General features: G+C 43.2%; 2 protein-coding genes across 5 annotated transcripts in view; both read right to left on the reverse strand.

The window, feature by feature from the left end:
- LOC121646587 (glucuronokinase with putative uridyl pyrophosphorylase) overlaps positions 1 to 17,867 on the reverse strand; it is a 32,969-nt gene extending 15,102 nt beyond the window's left edge. For 2 of the 4 annotated variants that reach the window (XR_006011662.1, XM_041995670.1), the window contains exons 1-15: positions 17,681 to 17,867; positions 15,324 to 15,430; positions 15,199 to 15,243; positions 14,970 to 15,123; positions 14,809 to 14,880; positions 8,537 to 8,625; positions 8,311 to 8,467; positions 8,150 to 8,227; positions 6,757 to 6,848; positions 6,562 to 6,667; positions 6,398 to 6,477; positions 6,254 to 6,322; positions 1,431 to 1,491; positions 1,317 to 1,333; positions 1,176 to 1,233 (exon numbers count right to left, since the gene is read on the reverse strand). Coding sequence is in view for 3 of the 4 variants with exons in the window: in XM_041995670.1 (XP_041851604.1) it covers positions 1,176 to 1,233; positions 1,317 to 1,333; positions 1,431 to 1,491; positions 6,254 to 6,322; positions 6,398 to 6,477; positions 6,562 to 6,667; positions 6,757 to 6,848; positions 8,150 to 8,227; positions 8,311 to 8,467; positions 8,537 to 8,625; positions 14,809 to 14,880; positions 14,970 to 15,123; positions 15,199 to 15,243; positions 15,324 to 15,430; positions 17,681 to 17,737 (1,242 nt within the window). In the remaining variant the exon portion in view is untranslated. The remainder of the gene's footprint in view (positions 1 to 1,175; positions 1,234 to 1,316; positions 1,334 to 1,430; positions 1,492 to 6,253; positions 6,323 to 6,397; positions 6,478 to 6,561; positions 6,668 to 6,756; positions 6,849 to 8,149; positions 8,228 to 8,310; positions 8,468 to 8,536; positions 8,626 to 14,808; positions 14,881 to 14,969; positions 15,124 to 15,198; positions 15,244 to 15,323; positions 15,431 to 17,680) is intronic. The other 2 variants (XM_041995669.1, XM_041995668.1) reach the window with 1 other exon arrangement.
- LOC121646596 (extensin-like) lies at positions 12,664 to 14,686 on the reverse strand. The gene is made up of 2 exons (XM_041995689.1): positions 14,425 to 14,686; positions 12,664 to 14,319 (listed from the first exon to the last, which is right to left on the reverse strand). The coding sequence occupies exon 2, from the start codon at positions 14,302 to 14,304 to the stop codon at positions 13,387 to 13,389; it is 918 nt and encodes a 305-aa protein (XP_041851623.1). The 5' UTR covers positions 14,305 to 14,319; positions 14,425 to 14,686; the 3' UTR covers positions 12,664 to 13,386.
- Positions 17,868 to 17,890: the final 23 nt, after the last annotated feature.

A 17,890-nucleotide genomic window follows, 5' to 3' on the forward strand; every position in this document is an offset into this window, starting at 1 on the left:
ACCTGAAAAAATCAGGACAAAAAGTCCAGCTATGTAATTAATCTGGATGGCATTAATTTGGCTTCCAGTGCTACAGGGAAGAACCTTGGAGTTATTCTGGACCAGGATCTGTCCTTGAGCTCGCATATAAAACATGTTTCTAGAACCGCCTTCTTCCACCTACGTTATACTGCTAGAATCAGGGACATCCTGTCTCAGAGTGATGAGGAAAAACTAGTCCATGCTTTCGTTACTTCCAGACTGGACTACTGCAGTTCCTTATTATTGTCCTGTCCCAGATATGTCCTGAAGAGTCTCCAGCTGATCCAGAATGCTGCAGCGAGGGTTCTGATGAGAACTGGCAAGAGAGATCATTTTTCTCCAGTTTTAGCTTCTCTTCATCGGCTCCCTGCTAAATCCAGAATAGAATTTAAAATTCTTCTCCTCACATATAAAGCTCTCCATGACCAGGTGCCATTGTAGATCAGGGACCTCAGAATTCCAGATATTCCCCACAGAGCACTTAGCTCCCAGATTGCAGGTCTACTAAGAGTCCAATGGGAGGCGGAACCTTCAGGTATCAGGCTCCTTTCTAATGGAAGCAGCTCCCAGTTTGGGTTCGGGAGGCAGACGGCCTCTCTAACTTTAAGATCAGATTTAAAACCTTCCTTCTGATAGATCTGGTAGCTAGGGGGGTCTAGCCATCCCTTAGTTGTGCTGCCATAGCTTTAGACTGCTGAGGGATGTCCCATGATGCACTGGGCTCTTCCTCTTCATCTCTCTGCTCCTTCCATGTAGAAACGTGACAGTACCTGCATCATTAACGTGTTTCTCCTCTCAGCAGGTCTTCCTGGATACAAGCTGCAGGGTCTGCTGGTCTCTCTTTCCTGGCCTCTCCACCCCAGCCGGTCCAGGCAGATGGCCGCCCTCCCTGAGCCGGGTTCTGGTTCTGGTTCTGCTTGGTTTTTCCTTTCCACTGTGGCCTCTTGCAGCTCAGGATGGAAGATTGGATTAAAGCCAGGTTTCGACGCAGTCTGTTGGTCTTCCTTAACGAGGCTGTTATTGATTATGAATTGGTTGGAATTGATTGTCTGTGAAACCCTGAGATGACGATGTTGTCAAGTGACGCTATAAAAATAAAGCTGAACTAAATTAAATTGATAAGAGTTAAAAGAAATGGTACATCAAACACTTACATTGTCTGTGATGTTGTAGAATTTCATGAGACACTTCAGAGTAGCGGAAACGATGGCACTGCAACAAAAGATTAAAATATTGGATTATTGAATTCAAGGTCAGAAAAAGTGTCTTTTTAAGAGGAGGCTGGAGCTCTTTACCTGCTTCCAGCAAGACCCTTTATTCAAAAACAGAAAGAATTACATCAGTGTTTCATAACGTGTCTTTTCTCTTTTCTTACAGGTTAATTTCTGAAATTCTGGGCAGATTCTCACCACTTGCCGAGGAATGTTGGTGTCATACTTCAGTGTGAAGTTCTGCTTTGTCAAAGCGATGCTGCAGAAAACACAGCAGATGTTACATCAGGGTCATAGTCTCAGGATAAGGTATGTCAAAGAGAAAGAAGAGTGATCCTAAGGCTAAAAGCTAAAATAAGGAGAAAAGACTCCTGCTGTTACCGTGGCACAGAATGTCGTTTTAATCCAACTGCGAGGCAGTCCTGACCACCTCAATGATCTCAGTCACTAACTAAAGCTTGTTAGCACTGGTTGTGGCTGGAAAGCAGATCCACTGGTAAATTGGTCAGGTTTTTCTCCAATACAAGAGACCAATACATCAAATCAAATCAAACTTTATTTATAAAGCGCTTTTCCTGCTGAAGGACACACAAAGTGCTTTACACAATAAAAAAGCAATTCATGTACATTAAAATAAAACAAGCCTTAACACACATCAAAATAGATTACATAACAATGAATAAAATACACTCAAAGTCTTTCACACAGTCGCACGCACACACACGTATACACACACACAAAGCAGCCCCCCCCCCCCCCCATTCTGCACAACAATGACTCCCTAGTTTCTGTCTCTAAACTGAATGTAGGTATAAAATACTAAAAGTTATAAACATCTGGCCTGATGCTGTTGTGAGGAAACAATTTCATGGGGATCCGTCTACAACAATCCGTTGCCGCCATGGCAACCATCCTGAACAGGGCAGGCTGGGGTCCACACCATCGCCATAAGGCTGCAGTGCAGGGCCCCAGTCACCCAGACAAGGACGATCACCATGGCAACAACTTCCAGACCGAGCAGGTAAAACCCCCACCCTGGAGGATCCCCATGAGGAAAACACTGGAGTTAAAACAAAGATTAAATAACCTTAAGAAGCAATAAGAACAACTAAGAAAATATTAATGAATAAATAAAAAAATACAGTTGAGTAAAATGAAAATAACGTGAATTAAAATTATATAAAATAAATTATGACCAAATAAAATTTAGTTAAAAGCTAAGGTAAAAAGGTCTTAAGCCTCTTTTTAAAAACATCAATAATCACTGCAGCCCTGAGGTTCTCTGGCAGACTGTTCCACAGACAAGGGATGTAACAATGGAAAGAGGCATCGCCGTAGGTTTTGGTCCTCACCCTTGGAACAACTAAAAGGCTGGTACCAGAGGACCTCAGGGTCCATGAGAGTTCATAATTTAAAAGCAGGTCAAATAAATAAGAGGGCCATTAACACATTTGTAAACCGCTAAAAGATGCTTAAAATCAATCCTGAAACGTATGGGGAGCCAATGCAGTGCTTTTAAAACCGGTGTGATGTCATCCCGCCCTCTGGTCCTCATCAGAACTCTGCTGCTGAGTTCTGAAGTAGCGGTAGGTTAGAAATAGACTTTTGGGGAAAACCAGAGAGCAGGGCATTACAGTAATCTAATTTACTAGAAATAAAAGAATCAGCACCTCTGTGCTGGCAAGAAAGAGAAATGGACGTCTCTGGTGATGCTTTTAAGATGATAAAATCCAGTTTTGTTAGGTTTCTAATATGTGAAATAAAATCCAGCTCAGAGTCGAAAAGAACACCCAGATCTCTCCCACACTGAGAAGGATTAAAATGATGTAATTCTGGTAAAATGGTCTCTCTCTTGTCTTCAGGACGATAATTAAGACTTCAGTTTTGTCCTGGTTGAGCTGTAAGAAGTTCTCTGCCATCCATGACTTTATGTCTAAAATCCAGTTTAAAAGGACGTTAAGTGGCTCCAGGTCTTCAGGAGACACGGAGATGTAAAGCTGCGTATCATCAGCATAGCTGTGGAAATCAATGCTGTGTCTCCTGATGACATCCCAAAATCCCAAAGAGGCAACATGTACAGATTTTAAAAAAGTCGGCCTAGAATTGGTCCTTGGGGAACCCCACTTTGGATTTTATGGGTCTTTGATAAACTGTCGATCTGTCAGAGTAAAGCCATTTAAGAACAGTACCTGAGAGGCCTACCAGACTTCTGAGTCTGTCTAGTAAAATCTGGTGATCTACTGTATCTGGCTTTTTAACAACACTGAGCAGCTCCTTCAGTGACAGGCTGCTTCACCCACGGTGTGAAGGAGATACCGCAGGTCCTTCCTTCCTGCTGCTGTTACTCTACAATCTGCACTGCTTCCGGTAGCCACACAGCCACAATGCAACTAATAATGTACACAGACGTGCAATATCATCACTATAATACTGTAAACTCATTCTGTATATATGCTTTTATATAGACCTATAAAGATTTTTATATACTTTTTATATACTTTTTGCTCTGTACAGTGTTTTTGTTCTCATCTGTAATGCTGTTTTTTACACTGGTTTTATACCATCACCTTTGCTGCTGTAGCACCAAAATTTCCCCAAAATAAAGGATTCTTATCTTTTCTTTTCTGTCATTTTGCTTAAAAACAGTAAGGTGGATACAGGTTGGTAGTTATCAAGAATGCTTGGATCTTAATGACTCTTCTTCAGAAGGGTCCTCACACCGCCGTTTTAAAGGCAGAGGGGAAGACAAGAGAGTAATTTACAACATTTATAAGTTCAGGCTCAAAGAAACCATAAAATGTTCTTAAGAGTGATGTGGGAATGGGGACTAAAAGGCAGGTTGTTGGGTTTATTTGGGAGAAAACTAAACCAAGCATCTTTGCATCAACCAGGACAAACTCTCCAGTGTTTCCTCAGGTAAAAACAAGGCCTTAGATCTGCTAAAATCAGCTTTTGTTAGATAAAAGACTGGATCTAATAACACTGCTTTTGCTTTAATTGGAGCTGCTGAGTCAATGGCTGATATTAGTTTGTTATTAAATGATCTACAATAAATACTATAAAGAGATAACTGAGGCACTCAAAAAGATAAGGAATAAAAAGCCTTTTTTATTAAATATTAAATCATGGCTACTCTAATTAAAAAATATACATGCCTACGCGTTTCAGCCAACAGGGTCTTCGTCAGGGCAAGTGACAAAATGTTCATATATATATATATTTTTGATGACTGTCCTGTTTGGGATCTTTCCAGCTAGCTTGTACAGAAGCTGCAATAGAGTCAATAAATTCTTCATTCACACGAATGTCTTGCAGTGTTTCAATCCTCTTCTCCAGCTGTGTTATCCTCAAAGAAAGTTGCTCACACTCAGTGCAGCTCACTGGTACTGCAGGGTTAGGAGACATTATTCCACTAGTTCTCTGATGGCAATCAACTAAATTTATCATAAAATATATTCGTTCCAGTGACCAGAAATCCCTGTTTTTACATTTCTTGCTGGTAAAGATAAGAAAAAAGAAGGAAAATTAAGCAGAAGGGAAAGCAAAGCAGGAAGCATCCACATGGCAGCAAAGCAGGAAGCAGGAAAACCAGGACACTTAGACATTCCCAGATCCCCCTTTCCACCATATTTCACTAGAACCAAATCACAGAAACATCATGACATGTTATATCCTTAAAGCCAGCTTTTGTAGCTGAGGACCAGACCACCCAGGTCCTTGCTTTCTGCCATCATCCAGCCCTAACCGGACCTTACTTCCTTGGCCCCTCCCACAGGTAGTGGGCCCACTAACCAGCCACCGGACACTCGATGTCTAACCTGGCTCCAGAGGGTCGTCCCAGAGACGGGCATCTTGTACATCATAGGAGGTCTTTTTGAGCAACTCTAGGGTCTGGTCCCTCCCTAGGACCTGTTTGCCTTGGGCTCCTGGGGCTTCATGTCTAAACCTGAGCAAAGCACACTACAGGTGGCATATGTAGGAAAACAAGAAATGTGGCGCACAAAAACTTCAAGATTTATAAAAGAATGTGCACGCACGTCCCATCTCTGTTTTGGTTTAGAAATCAGAACCAACTCTAAAGTTGGTGCACGTGAGGGAACGCCTTGCCCCGCCCACATGGTGGCTATAAAAGGTCAGGTGGACGCCTGTAATACATCACATCATTTCCATGATGGCTCAGGAGGAAAAAGAGGGAAGAAGATGATTTCTCTGGAATGTAAGACGGAGATCCTGATGGACCACGTTGGAAAACTTGACCAGGTTTCATCACCAGGTCAGAAAGGTGGAGGAGGGCAGCAGGTGGAGATGCTGTCAACGCCATGTCAGAGGAAGACGCCAGAGAGGAGGATCAGCTCATTTATTCCCTTGTTTTCATCTAGAAAACGAACGTGTACAGATACACCTGAGACTGGTAGCAGTTTATTTAGTGTAAATAAAATTTCTTTCTGGTTCCTGGTGCTCCAGCCGGGTGTTGGGACCCAGACACCAGAACGTAGAACAGTTCCGGTACCTCCATTAACCGCCTGAAGCCTCTATGCCAACAACAGATCCTGCAGCAGTCGCCTCAGTTAGTGGACTCAGGCCGATGAGCCACATGTTGAACCACACCTGATGTGGACGTTTACAGAATGAAAATACTTTGGTTAATGTCAGCAGATTGACTTCCAGTTTCCCTCTGGGATTAATATTATTTCATCTCTCCTGGCTCTTCCTGCAGCTTTATGGATGGAAATATGATTTATATATTATAGGTTTCGAGTGGGTGGGATTTATTGCGGATCATCTTTTGAGAGTAAACATCCAGATGTTTCAGGTAGCAGATGTCTGCCCATCCAGTCAGAAGAAGGCAGTGGTGCTAAGTTTGTCTGGGGGACCCAACGGAGACAACATGATAAAATCTGACTTCTGGCCATGATGATGGAGTAGTGAAGCTGATACTGTGACAGCCTTTGTAGAAAACTCTTATTTCAGAAACAAGCCTGGCTTTGGTGGAAATGATACAGAAGTCATGCTGGCCTTACCCTTGCTTGGAGCAGAACTGGTAGAACTTCTTACACGTGGCCTGCAGCAGTCGCAGACCTCCCAGATACCTGCAACCAGTAACGAAATCAGATGTAAACACGCTGAACATGAGCGCCTGCTGTGTTTCAGCTCATCCTACTCACCCCTCCTTCCTGCTGATGCAGAACAAATCCTGCAGACTGCCAAACTCTGTGGGGTCGTTGAGTGGATGAGGGACTAAAACCTAAAAAAGCCCAGAAATTCAGAGTTTTAGCTGCATGGGACCCTGATGGAGGCGTTTCAGCTTCTGTGCAAACACAGCCATTACCAAAGTCTGGCTCTCCACCAGAGTGACCTCGGCCCAGAAGTTAGAGATGCTCATGGCGATGGTTTTCCCATTGAAGCCATCTGAGGGATTTCCCATCAATCCCACCCTGTGAGTCAAACAAAGATATGGAAATCAGAACTGGTGAATCCAGCGCAACTGGAGCTGAAAACGACAGCAGAGTCTGTGTTTTCTCACCTAGCATAAGAACGGCACGTGATTGGTTTAGCAGGGTTGTCCTGCTTCTTGGTGGAATAGTGAGTGAGCCACTTGGTGTAGTCCGACAGGCCCTGATGTGGAAATGCAATCAAATAAATGATTTCTGAGGGTGGAAGTTCCTGAACATAGGGGCGGAGCTACAGAGAGAGAGAGGATGTGTGTATGTGTGTGTGGGGGGTGTGGACGGTCCACCTCAAGTGATTGACAGGTCCCTGGGGATAACAGAAACATCTTTCCAGACCTGCATGGATCACCAGTATCACTACACCAGTATCACATCACCAGTATCACTACACCAGTATCACTACACCAGTATCACATCACCAGTATCACTACACCAGTATCACATCACCAGTATCACATCACCAGTATCACGGCACCAGTTTGAAGTAAAGTATAAAGTAGTTTTTAATTATTCATCCTATAAAAATGTTGCCATGTGGCTGCACGTTTCTAGAAGAGATATAGTTCCTGTGAGTATATGAAGGTATGTAAGGCTAATAACCTGATGTTAGCATGAGGCTACGCAGCAGTGCTATCCAGTTCTATGCTTAGTTTTAAGCTAACGTGGGGAAACCCATCAGCAGCGACTCAATACAAGGCACATGGGCTCTGCCCCCAACCAAGAAAGCTACCTCCTTTAAACATCAACCACATCACCACCACCAGACAGTAGACCAGAACCGACCCCCCTACTACCGCACCAGGATGCAGATGTTTTATGTGTCGTGTCTCTCTGGTGTGAGAGGACCACAACCATTTCCTGACCCCCTGATAAGGTCTGGTGTGGAAGTAATTTTAATGCATATGGTAATCGATCATATTTACTCATATAACAATCACAAGTGGAATCATTCTTGTATTCATATGATACATTTATTCCTTTATTACCCTCAATTACATTTTATAATGTGTATTTTCCTTTATATAGACCATTGAAGTTATTATTCTCCTGGTGGGTTCTTGTGTGAGGTCAGGCTGACCACTTCTCTTCCAGACTTGTGATATGGGGAAAGGTTGAGACTGACGGGGCAGCGGCTTGATACGAACAGTTGTTTAGAAAATAGCAGCCTGTTTGGGTGAGACAGTAAGGGAACGGCGCCTCACAGTCTCTCCTTCCTTTAATCAGTCCAGAGACTGGCCTTCAGCTTGGATCAGGTTGAATAAAACTGATTTTTAAATGGAACAAATCAGAGTCCTCTTGTTTGCAGCCGGAGTTAACAAGACAGTTCTCGCTAATTTGCAACTTTGGTCTGTATTTTTCTTATCCTGTAATAAACCTCATATACTTTTACTCTTACTCTTTACTCTTGGTAATTTTCATACAACACTGGCCACTTATTCAACGGTTGTCTGATACACGGATACAAACCACTTGTCCAATGAGCTGGAAGCCGGTAGGAAGCTTCATACCAAACACATCCAGCTGCTTCTCATTGATGAGCCACTCCTGAAGATGACAAGCAGAGTTCATGACACATTTCTCAAGTTATTCTTTGTTTTGTTTCCTTCAGCACGAGCGAAGCTACGAACCCAGAATTGTCCGAATGTTCGGTCTCTGGCTTCCGGCTTATGGCTGAGGAAGTCTGACATGTGGGTCAGCGTCTCCTTCTGGATGCAGTAGAACACCACGCTGGCCAGCCGGGACTCTGTTAGCCCAGCCTGAGGTTTCTCCAAGAAGCCAGTTATCCTGGAACAGAAAGCGGGTTAAAACAGATCCATGAGCTGGAATCTCTGTGCAGGTCAGGAGTAGCCTCACCTGTTGGTGTCTGGGCAGACCTCCACGATGCCCCTGGAGCTGCTGCTCTCACCTTCCTCTAGCTCATAGTAAATCATCAGCTCTCCAGGCTGCAGGATCAACAACACCATCAGCTTTAAGGCTACACACAGTGCTTAAAAAAAGACTGTTTCTTCTACTGTAGACAAATTATCTCAGGTCATTAGAAGAAAGGTACTCCTGTTCATGGTTAAGTACCTTGACTCATTTTAAGACTGCATGGGAGTGTCACCTGAATATGAAAAGAATATATCAGTGATGGCAAACAGCCTTAAATTAGGCCCAACCTTCCTCCATAAGTGCCCTTCCTGATTTAATCCAGTGCAAAGACACACACACAGAATCCATCACCAAATGTTAGATATACCATAATGTCAAGATTAAAAGCCCATTCGTGCTGGAGCCAAGACGACCATGAGGATGGACAGTTTCGGTCTGGTCCATTTTCAGGGAACTTATGCAGCCCACAGCAGAAAAGTTGCTTAAGTGGATAAACAGAGATGAGGACTATTTATTGTTATCATTCCATGTCATTGGTTAACATGGTAAAGTGGACAACAAAAAGATAGAGATGTAAATATTTAAAGTTAAAATGGAAAATAAGGAAAAAACTGTGTATTGCCTGATGTGAAGCACAACCAAGGTTCCGCCTAGCCAATATACCTTCCACTTCCGGTTTGGTTGCGCTGCTGAAGGTTAGATGCCACGTCCTGGCGAGGGGAAAATGAGTGACGTTTCAAACAGAAAGGTCAGCTAGCTATGCTAGCTTGTACCATTGTAAATCACATAAACCTATGCTAAACGTAGCATCGGGTGCACTAGCTACATAGCGAAGCTTCGGTTTCTTTTTCCACATTAAAACGTCATTGCACTTTGTTACTTTGATATTGTTGTGCATTGGATAACTTTGCAATTTTTTATATTAATATGTGGGTAACTGTATGCAATATTATTTTCTTTTTTCCTTTTCTTCAAATGTGCAGTGTTGGGAGTAACGTGTTACTCAAAGTAACACGTTACAAAGTAACACGTTACAGTAACGATATTACTTTTTTGGGTAACGAAGTAGTGTGTTACACTTAAAATATTGGTAATGAAACCACTTTACTGGACTACAGTAACATGTTTTTCTGTGTTACTCGAGCCGTGTTTTCTATGTGTAAAGTTCTGATCTGTTTTAAGTAGTACACGCATGCTGCTGCCTGTGTGTGTGCTTGCCTGGACACGTTGCCATAGAGATCGATTTGCGTGCGTGACGTAGCTGATTGTGCGCCAACTAAAGAGACAGAAAAATGCAGCTGGAGAGTCACAGATAAGGACTTTTGGTCAGTGGCGATATTCACATTATTTTCAGTCCAGTTTCAGTCCAAACTTGTGGAGAAAGATCCTGCTCGCCAGTCAGTGGAAGGAGTCCTTCAGCAGCCGACCCACCCAAACATGCAGCCGACCCGCCTAACAAGCAGCCGACCCACCTAAACATGCAGCCGACCCACCCAAACATGCAGCCGACCCACCCAAACATGCAGCCGATCCACCCAAACATGCAGCCGACCCGCCTAAACAAGCAGCCGCCCCCCGAACAAGCAGCCGACCCACCTAAACATGCAGCCGACCCGCTTAAACAAGCAGCTGACCGCCTGAACATGCAGCCGACCCACCTAAACATGCAGCCGACCCACCTAAACAAGCAGCCCCCCCCGAACAAGCAGCCGCCCCGCCTAAACACGCAGCCGACCCGCCTTAACAAGCTGAGCTTTTTTCAACATTTCCTGGAGCGCAGCAGCCGGTAAGACAGAAATTAACAAGCTGGTTGCAGGTTTGATTGTAGGAGACATGCTCCCCTTGTCAACTATTGAATGGCCCAGGTTTAGAAAAATACTATATAAAATGATGATGAAACAAGTGTGTCCATTTCTTCCCACAGACAGGGACGCTGTTCTTGTGGTTTTAAAGCCATTTTGTTTACAATAGACAGTAAACACTCTGCAGACAGGCAGCAATGTTTGTCCATGTCTACACGGTGAATTAAGAAATGGTAAAGTCATAAGTAGTGATGTTACTTTTCAAATGCAGTAACAAGTAATTTCATTGCAATTCACAGAAGTAATGAGTAACTAGTAACTAATTACTTTTTAGAGTAACTACCCCAACACTGCAAACGGGTATTCTTTTTGTTAGCCTTTGAGACTAGTTTAGTTTCACGATATTTGGCAAAAGCTTAGAGGGATGAATGTGAAATATGTTGTACAGCTAAATTAGGAATGGTGAAAGAGAATTATTACAACTGTTTCTTCTCTAATCAGCAACGTTTATGTATGAAAAACAAGAGTAATTCATTTTTACCTTATCTATAGTAGGGCTGCACGATATTGAGAAAACTTGCGATTTGCGAGAACACTGTTTAGAGTTGCAAAGACAATATTTTTCATGATAAATAAAATACTAGGATATGCAATGTCTTTCAGCGTTAGGTGTTGTGCAAACAGACTCCAGGTAGTTGGTACTCGATAGTCTATTGAGATAACAGAAAAAACACAACAAATAGATTTCCAATAAAATTTTATTATGTAAGAATTGCACCTGAATACAGCTGCTGTATGAATAAAACATCTTAGATGCATATTACATAATGGGTAGGAAATAGCTTGTGAAACATGTTCGGCCATTCCTTAAACATTCTCATGTGTCTTGGTACAATAGTTTAAATAAATGCAAACAGAAATCCAACTGCAGTGTCTCTCGTATTAAATGTTTTCATCTTTTCTTTGTGTAGTTGAGGATTAATGCTGCCCCGGCATGAAACCGTGCTGGCTGCCAAACCAAGTTTAGTGAGTTCTTGGACAAAAACACAACAAATAAAGGGACAGAACAGAGCTAAACGCAAGTAGAAGTGTTAAAAAACACACCCTGTGCTTTTACAGACGACGCTACATCACACAGGAAGCTGCACTGAGTGTGTGTGTGTTCACATGTAACAGTATTTTCTGATGTACTAAAAAGTCTACTGCCTAACCTGCCATGAACCTCACCGTCAGGTATGCAGCAAGGAAAAGTTCCTGTTTCAGTTTGAGGGTTAAACTGTGGCCCAGATGAAGGCGACACTCAGGGAACGTCCACACAGAAACCAGCTCCACTAAATACAGAAATTATTTTACAGGGTTCACTGTTTATTTATTTATTACTAATATATTTTGGTTTAAACTTCAGTTATGCGTTAGAACGATCAAGAAAAATAATTGTATACATAACTGTATAAACAGAAGCTGTGTTTTTTTTACCTTTTATTATTTGTTTCTGTCCATTACTGTATTATTTATTTATTTGTTTGTTTGTTTGCTTCTTACACGTTCAAAATAAATGATCTAAACTTAAAACTAAAAAAGTAGGACCTGATGCCATCCTCCTCCATCTCCATCCATCCTTCTTCCATCCTCCTCCATCTTCCTCCATCCTCCTTCCATCCTCCTCCATCTCCATCCATCCTTCTTCCATCCTCCTCCATCTTCCTCCATCCTCCTTCCATCCTCCTCCATCTTCCTCCATCCTCCTTCCATCCTCCTCCATCTCCATCCATCCATCCTTCTTCCATCCTCCTCCATCTTCCTCCATCCTCCTTCCATCCTCCTCCACAATCCTCCTTCCATCCTCCTCCATCTCCATCCATCCATCCTTCTTCCATCCATCCTCCACTATCTTCATCCATCCTCCTTCCATCCTCCTCCATCTTCCTTCCATCCTCCTCCATCTTCCATCCATCCTCCACTATCTTCATCCATCCTCCTTCCATCCTCCTCAATCTTCCTTCCATCCTCCTCCATCTTCCATCCATCCTCCTCCATCTTCATTCCATCTTCCTCCATCTTCTTCCATCCTCCTCCATCTTCATTCCATCTTCCTCCATCTTCTTCCATCCTCCTCCATCTTCATTCCATCTTCTTCCATCCTCCTCCATCTTCATTCCATCTTCCTCCATCTTCTTCCATCCTCCTCCATCTTCATTCCATCTTCTTCCATCCTCCTCCATCTTCATTCCATCTTCCTCCATCTTCCTCCATCTTCATTCCATCTTCTTCCATCCTCCTCCATCTTCATTCCATCTTCCTCCATCTTCTTCCATCCTCCTCCATCTTCCTCCATCTTCTTCCATCCTCCTCCATCTTCATTCCATCTTCTTCCATCCTCCTCCATCTTCCATCCAGGTAAATCCAGGTCTGAGTGGAACCGTCTGTCTGACTGATTTTATTTGTGGGATGCAGGCCGGACCCGCTCTGATGGATGGGACTTGATTTTATAGTTAATGCACCAAATGAATGAATGAAAGCAGAATTATAGAACAGCTTTTTAACACTAGAATCACCAGGATTTTCAGCTTCTCCTGCAGTCCTCTCCCTCTGCCATAGTTAATCACCCACTTACTGAGATGCTGTTTTTCTAATGACATGGTCTGCATGCTGCTCTCCACCCACATTACAAGGGCAAGATGCAGCTACCCTTCCTTCAGTTCAGATCCGCAGATGATAGAACCTGTTTTCTGTTTACATTAGATACATTTTTTATACAATACAATGTAGGTTTGTACCATTATTCCAACATGCCTTTTAGTTTTTTATTTATGCAGCTGCTGCACGCTTGAATTTTCCCCTGGATTAATAAAGTATATATCTGTTTACTTTTAATCCCACTGTTACAATAACTGTAAAGATCCCGTGTAAAGAGACGTTACTGTGCCATTTTTTATTTATTTTATATATTTTTCTTCACAATGCACCAAAACAAATCTGAATAAAACACTGAGTAAATCCTTTTTTTTTTTGAGTTTAGACACAAAGTGCTCAAACCAGAGAGGATGAGCTCTTGCTTGAGTCCAGGTGATTGGCTGTGTGGTTCCTAGGTGAAGCGATGTAGTTTCTAGGTTCGGCTGTGTGGTTCCTAGGTGAAGCAGTATGGTTCCTAGGTGAAGCTGTGTGGTTCCTAGGCACGGCTGTGTGGTTCCTAGGTGAAGCGGTGTGGTTCCTAGGTACGGCTGTGTGGTTCCTAGGTGAAGCAGTATGGTTCCTAGGTGAAGCTGTGTGGTTCCTAGGCACGGCTGTGTGGTTCCTAGGTGAAGCGGTGTGGTTCCTAGGTACGGCTGTGTAGTTCCTAGGTGAAGCTCTGTGGTTCCTAGTTGAAGCTGTGTGGTTCCTAGGTGAAGCGGTGTGGTTCCTAGGTTCGGTTGTGTAGTTCCTAGGTGAACCTGTGTGGTTCCTAGGTGAAGGGGTGTGGTTCCTAGGTGAAGGGGTGTGGTTCCTAGGTTCGGCTGTGTGGTTCCTAGGCGAAGCGGTGTGGTTCCTAGGTACGGCTGTGTAGTTCCTAGTTGAAGCTGTGTGGTTCCTAGGTGAAGCCGTGTGGTTCCTAGTTGAAGCGGTGTGGTTCCTAGTTGAAGTAGTGTGGTTCCTAGGTTCGGCTGTGTAGTTCCTAGTTGAAGCTGTGTGGTTCCTATGTGAAGGGGTGTGGTTCCTAGGTTCGGCTGTGTGGTTCCTAGGTGAAGCGGTGTGGTTCCTAGTTGAAGCAGTGTGGTTCCTAGGTACGGCTGTGTAGTTCCTAGTTGAAGCTGTGTGCTTCCTAGGTGAAGCGGTGTGGTTCCTAGTTGAAGCGGTGTGGTTCCTAGGTGAAGCGATGTAGTTTCTAGGTTCGGCTGTGTAGTTCCTAGTTGAAGCTGTGTGGTTCCTAGGTGAAGCGGTTGAGTCAGCGCCAGTCAGGGAATTTAGCATGTAATCATGTGTTTACTGAAATGAAATCAAGTTGGAAGATAAGTCTAAACAAATATCAGGTTTTCTATTTGACTTATTTTTTTAATTAACCTGAACTTGGAGTGAAGAAAATGCTCCTACATCATAAATGAGGAAGATTAGGTAGTCCACCCCACCCCCGAGAACTTTCCTCCTGGACTTCAGATTTTTTCAGTTCCAGCTGTGGGGCTTTGCCAATGTTTGCCACATTCATGTAGCAGGTCTAGTGGTTTATATCTTCTCTGGCGGAAATATTGGTTGTGACGTGCTCATGTCGCCACAGCGTGGCTAAATGGAGATTTCATAATAAATTATGGCTTTCAAGTTGGAATCATCTCCTCTTCGGTTCCATTTGACCAGTTTTAACTCTAAAAAACGATGGCAGACCATTGGTTTGGATAAGGAGACATGTTAAAACTTGGGAAAGCCTGAAGGTTGTCTTCAGCTGATCAAACTCGAAGTGGTGCAAACGTTGGAGAATCTCACCTTTGACCTGAAGAAGCGAATGACTTGAGCTATGTCGAAGTTCTGGTCTGCACACAGCATGTCTCCAGCAATCTGCTCACACACGGGAAATGCTTTGCTTACAACATGCGACTGAATTATAAAACATGAATAAATTAAAACCCTCTAAAAACCACACATACCACCATGATGTCATCCTGCAGTTTGCGGCTTCGTATGGCGAGCTCCAGGTCCGCCACGGCCCCCAGCCGGTCCTCCAACGTAGTGCTGCCATCATTCACCACGTTTTCCACTGGGAAGTCATTAGCTGTGGCCCAGCGCTCGTAGTGCTTGTACCTGGCGGAAGGAAGAACGAAGCAGCTTTAAGCCGTGGGGAAAGCTCTGCATCAACACGCTTGTGATGAAACTCACTTATCTGCATTAGTGACCAGGTACACCTCGGTGAACAGCTGTCGCCTGGACAAGACCAGAACCCCTGAGTTATAGGAGACAATAAAGATCTGCAGATAGAAAGGCAGACATGATCTCCAGCTTACATGTTCACAGCTTCCCACCAAAAGTCAAGGATCTTCTTCCCTCCAATGCCAGGAAGTAACGCCTTTGGTATCCCAGTCAGGTGGCTGTACAAGCCCGTCTCATCGTTCTGAGGAAAAACCATTAAATACACCAAAAACATTGGTTAATTCATTCTCACTTCACACAGAACCATTCATGGACTGTCAGGAATCTCAAATAGAGCTCGACCGATTGATCAGCCAGCTGGTTAATCGGACGATTTCAGCCATACCCAGCCGGAGTCTTGCCGATTAAACGGTGATCTATTTTAATTTCTCATAAAACAGTAAAAGTTGTCGAGAGTCAGAGTTGTGCAGAATGATTTCATTGCACCGTTTGTCCACTAGATGGAGCGCTGACTCCATTCAGTCAGCAGCCAGGCAGCGCTACGGGGTGGGCGGAGCTTGAAAACAGGTACGTTCATAATGACTTTGTGAAAATGACGTGGCATATCTCCAGTTTAACTCTGTATACCATGTGTCATGATAGCAACCTGTGCTTCGTTGCGTCAGCCATGCTTTTCACTTATGTTGCGTTGTAAAACTTGTGCTAACCTAACTTTAGTTACTACCGGTCTATGTTAGCGATAAAATCGCTGTATTTATGCCAACCTAGCATAGCCTTAGCTAAAAGCTTAAAGCCAGTAAGTAACTGCACACATAATGTCCATCCGGCCATTTTCAGCCGCTTCTCCGGAGTCGGTCACATACACATATGTTTATATATATATATATATATATATATATATATATATATATATATATATATATATATATATATATATACACAGCAATGACATTGGAATGTCATTCGGACTTGAGAAGTGTGGGCGGATGGTGACAAAGAGAGGGAAGGTATCCATACAGAAGGGCCCTCACTCCCAGACGGCAGAATAGCAGACATTGAGGACAACTACAAGTACCTTGGAATCCCACAAACAAATGGCGACCTCGAACCGGCCACAAGAAAAGCAGCCACAGCCAAATACCTCCAACGAGTAAGGCAAGTACTAAGGAGTCAGCTCAATGGCAAGAACAAGGTCCGGGCAGTTAACAGCTATGCCCTGCCGGTCATCAGATACCCTGCAGGAATAATAAGCTGGCCAAAGGAAGAGATTCAGACCACAGATGTGTATATATATATATATATATGCAGAGTGCAGGGCGAACCATACCGTGGGCTTAGGGGGAGCCGCTTTTTTGCATTTCCTATCTTTTTTCGGCAAGTAAGAACATGATGCCAGCTGATATTACAGCTTGCCCCACAGAACATAAGCGTACCAATACATAATGGTTAACAACTCTTATGCAACAATAATAAATAACAGGTGCAAATGTCCCTTGCAAAAAAAATTTTTACCACTCTTTTTACGAAGATCAACTTACATAGTTAATATTACCCACATATCACACACGTACACAGCAATGCTTGCCATACACAATATAATGAGCAATGATAGTTTCCCATATTGTAAATAGTTAAAGCAGGTCTTACCTTACCTTTTACGCGTTTACTTCTTTTATTTTGTATTTAACGTAGATCTACAGGAAGTTTAACTTGGAGCGCCGCCACAATAATTATAGCATCCATAGTCATACTTTAGGCTACAGTGAATTTGTGAGCAATCAGCATACATTTTATTGTCAGTATTATATAGCTCCCCCTACATTTCATAAATCCTGTTTCTAGGGGAGCTCATGTTTCATTAAGGGGAGCTATAGCTCCCCCAGCTCCCCTGTGGTTCGCACCCTGTATATATGTATGTATGTATGTGTGTGTGTGTGTGTGTGTGTGTGTGTGCATAATTTAATCAGCCGATTGCCGATGAAGGCATCGGCCTAAACAGATCCATGTCGGTAGGGCTCTAATCTCAACAAGCTCTGTTTTGCTACAAATGTTACAATCCAACCAAACTCCATAGCAGAAGTTGGCCATTTTAGATTTACTTTATTTTTGTAAAGACATCAACTTATCACAATGCTTAAATATGTCCTGAAATGTTATATTTCTACTAATAATTCGGCAAAGATAATAAGAGATCAATTTTTCATTTAGTCCTAAATTAAACTTTCTAGTTTAATACCGCCGCGACGCTCCGAAGGGGTCCGACCCGAGTTTTACATATTAAGTTTCGTTTTAATAAACCTACACAATAATTATTATATCACATGTAAGCCGATTTACCTACCTCATGGTGAAGATGGGGAAATTATTGTAAATGGCCAGCTAAAAGGCAAAACGCAGAGCAAACGCTAAATTATTCCAGGTAGTTCTGTCACCGCTTGGTAACGGACATGAACTTTGCACCGTTTCAAGTTGTGCGGCAAAAGAAACTTACCTTAATTTGCGCCTCTAAAACGGCGCCGTGCCCGGCTACCAGCAAAATACAGATCATCGGGGAAACCTGACCGTCCTGATCTGGCCTTTAAATGTAAAAAGACGAATAAATAAAAGAAAAAGCGTCCTTTCAGCGTCTGGCTCACCTGAACGCGAACGCCCGAGAACGGATCTACTTCCGGTAAGACCCTCCAAAGTAAAATACCTGAGA

The sequence above is a fragment of the Melanotaenia boesemani genome, chromosome 9 (genome assembly GCF_017639745.1).
Source record: "Melanotaenia boesemani isolate fMelBoe1 chromosome 9, fMelBoe1.pri, whole genome shotgun sequence".
In the NCBI taxonomy this organism is placed as follows: domain Eukaryota; kingdom Metazoa; phylum Chordata; class Actinopteri; order Atheriniformes; family Melanotaeniidae; genus Melanotaenia; species Melanotaenia boesemani.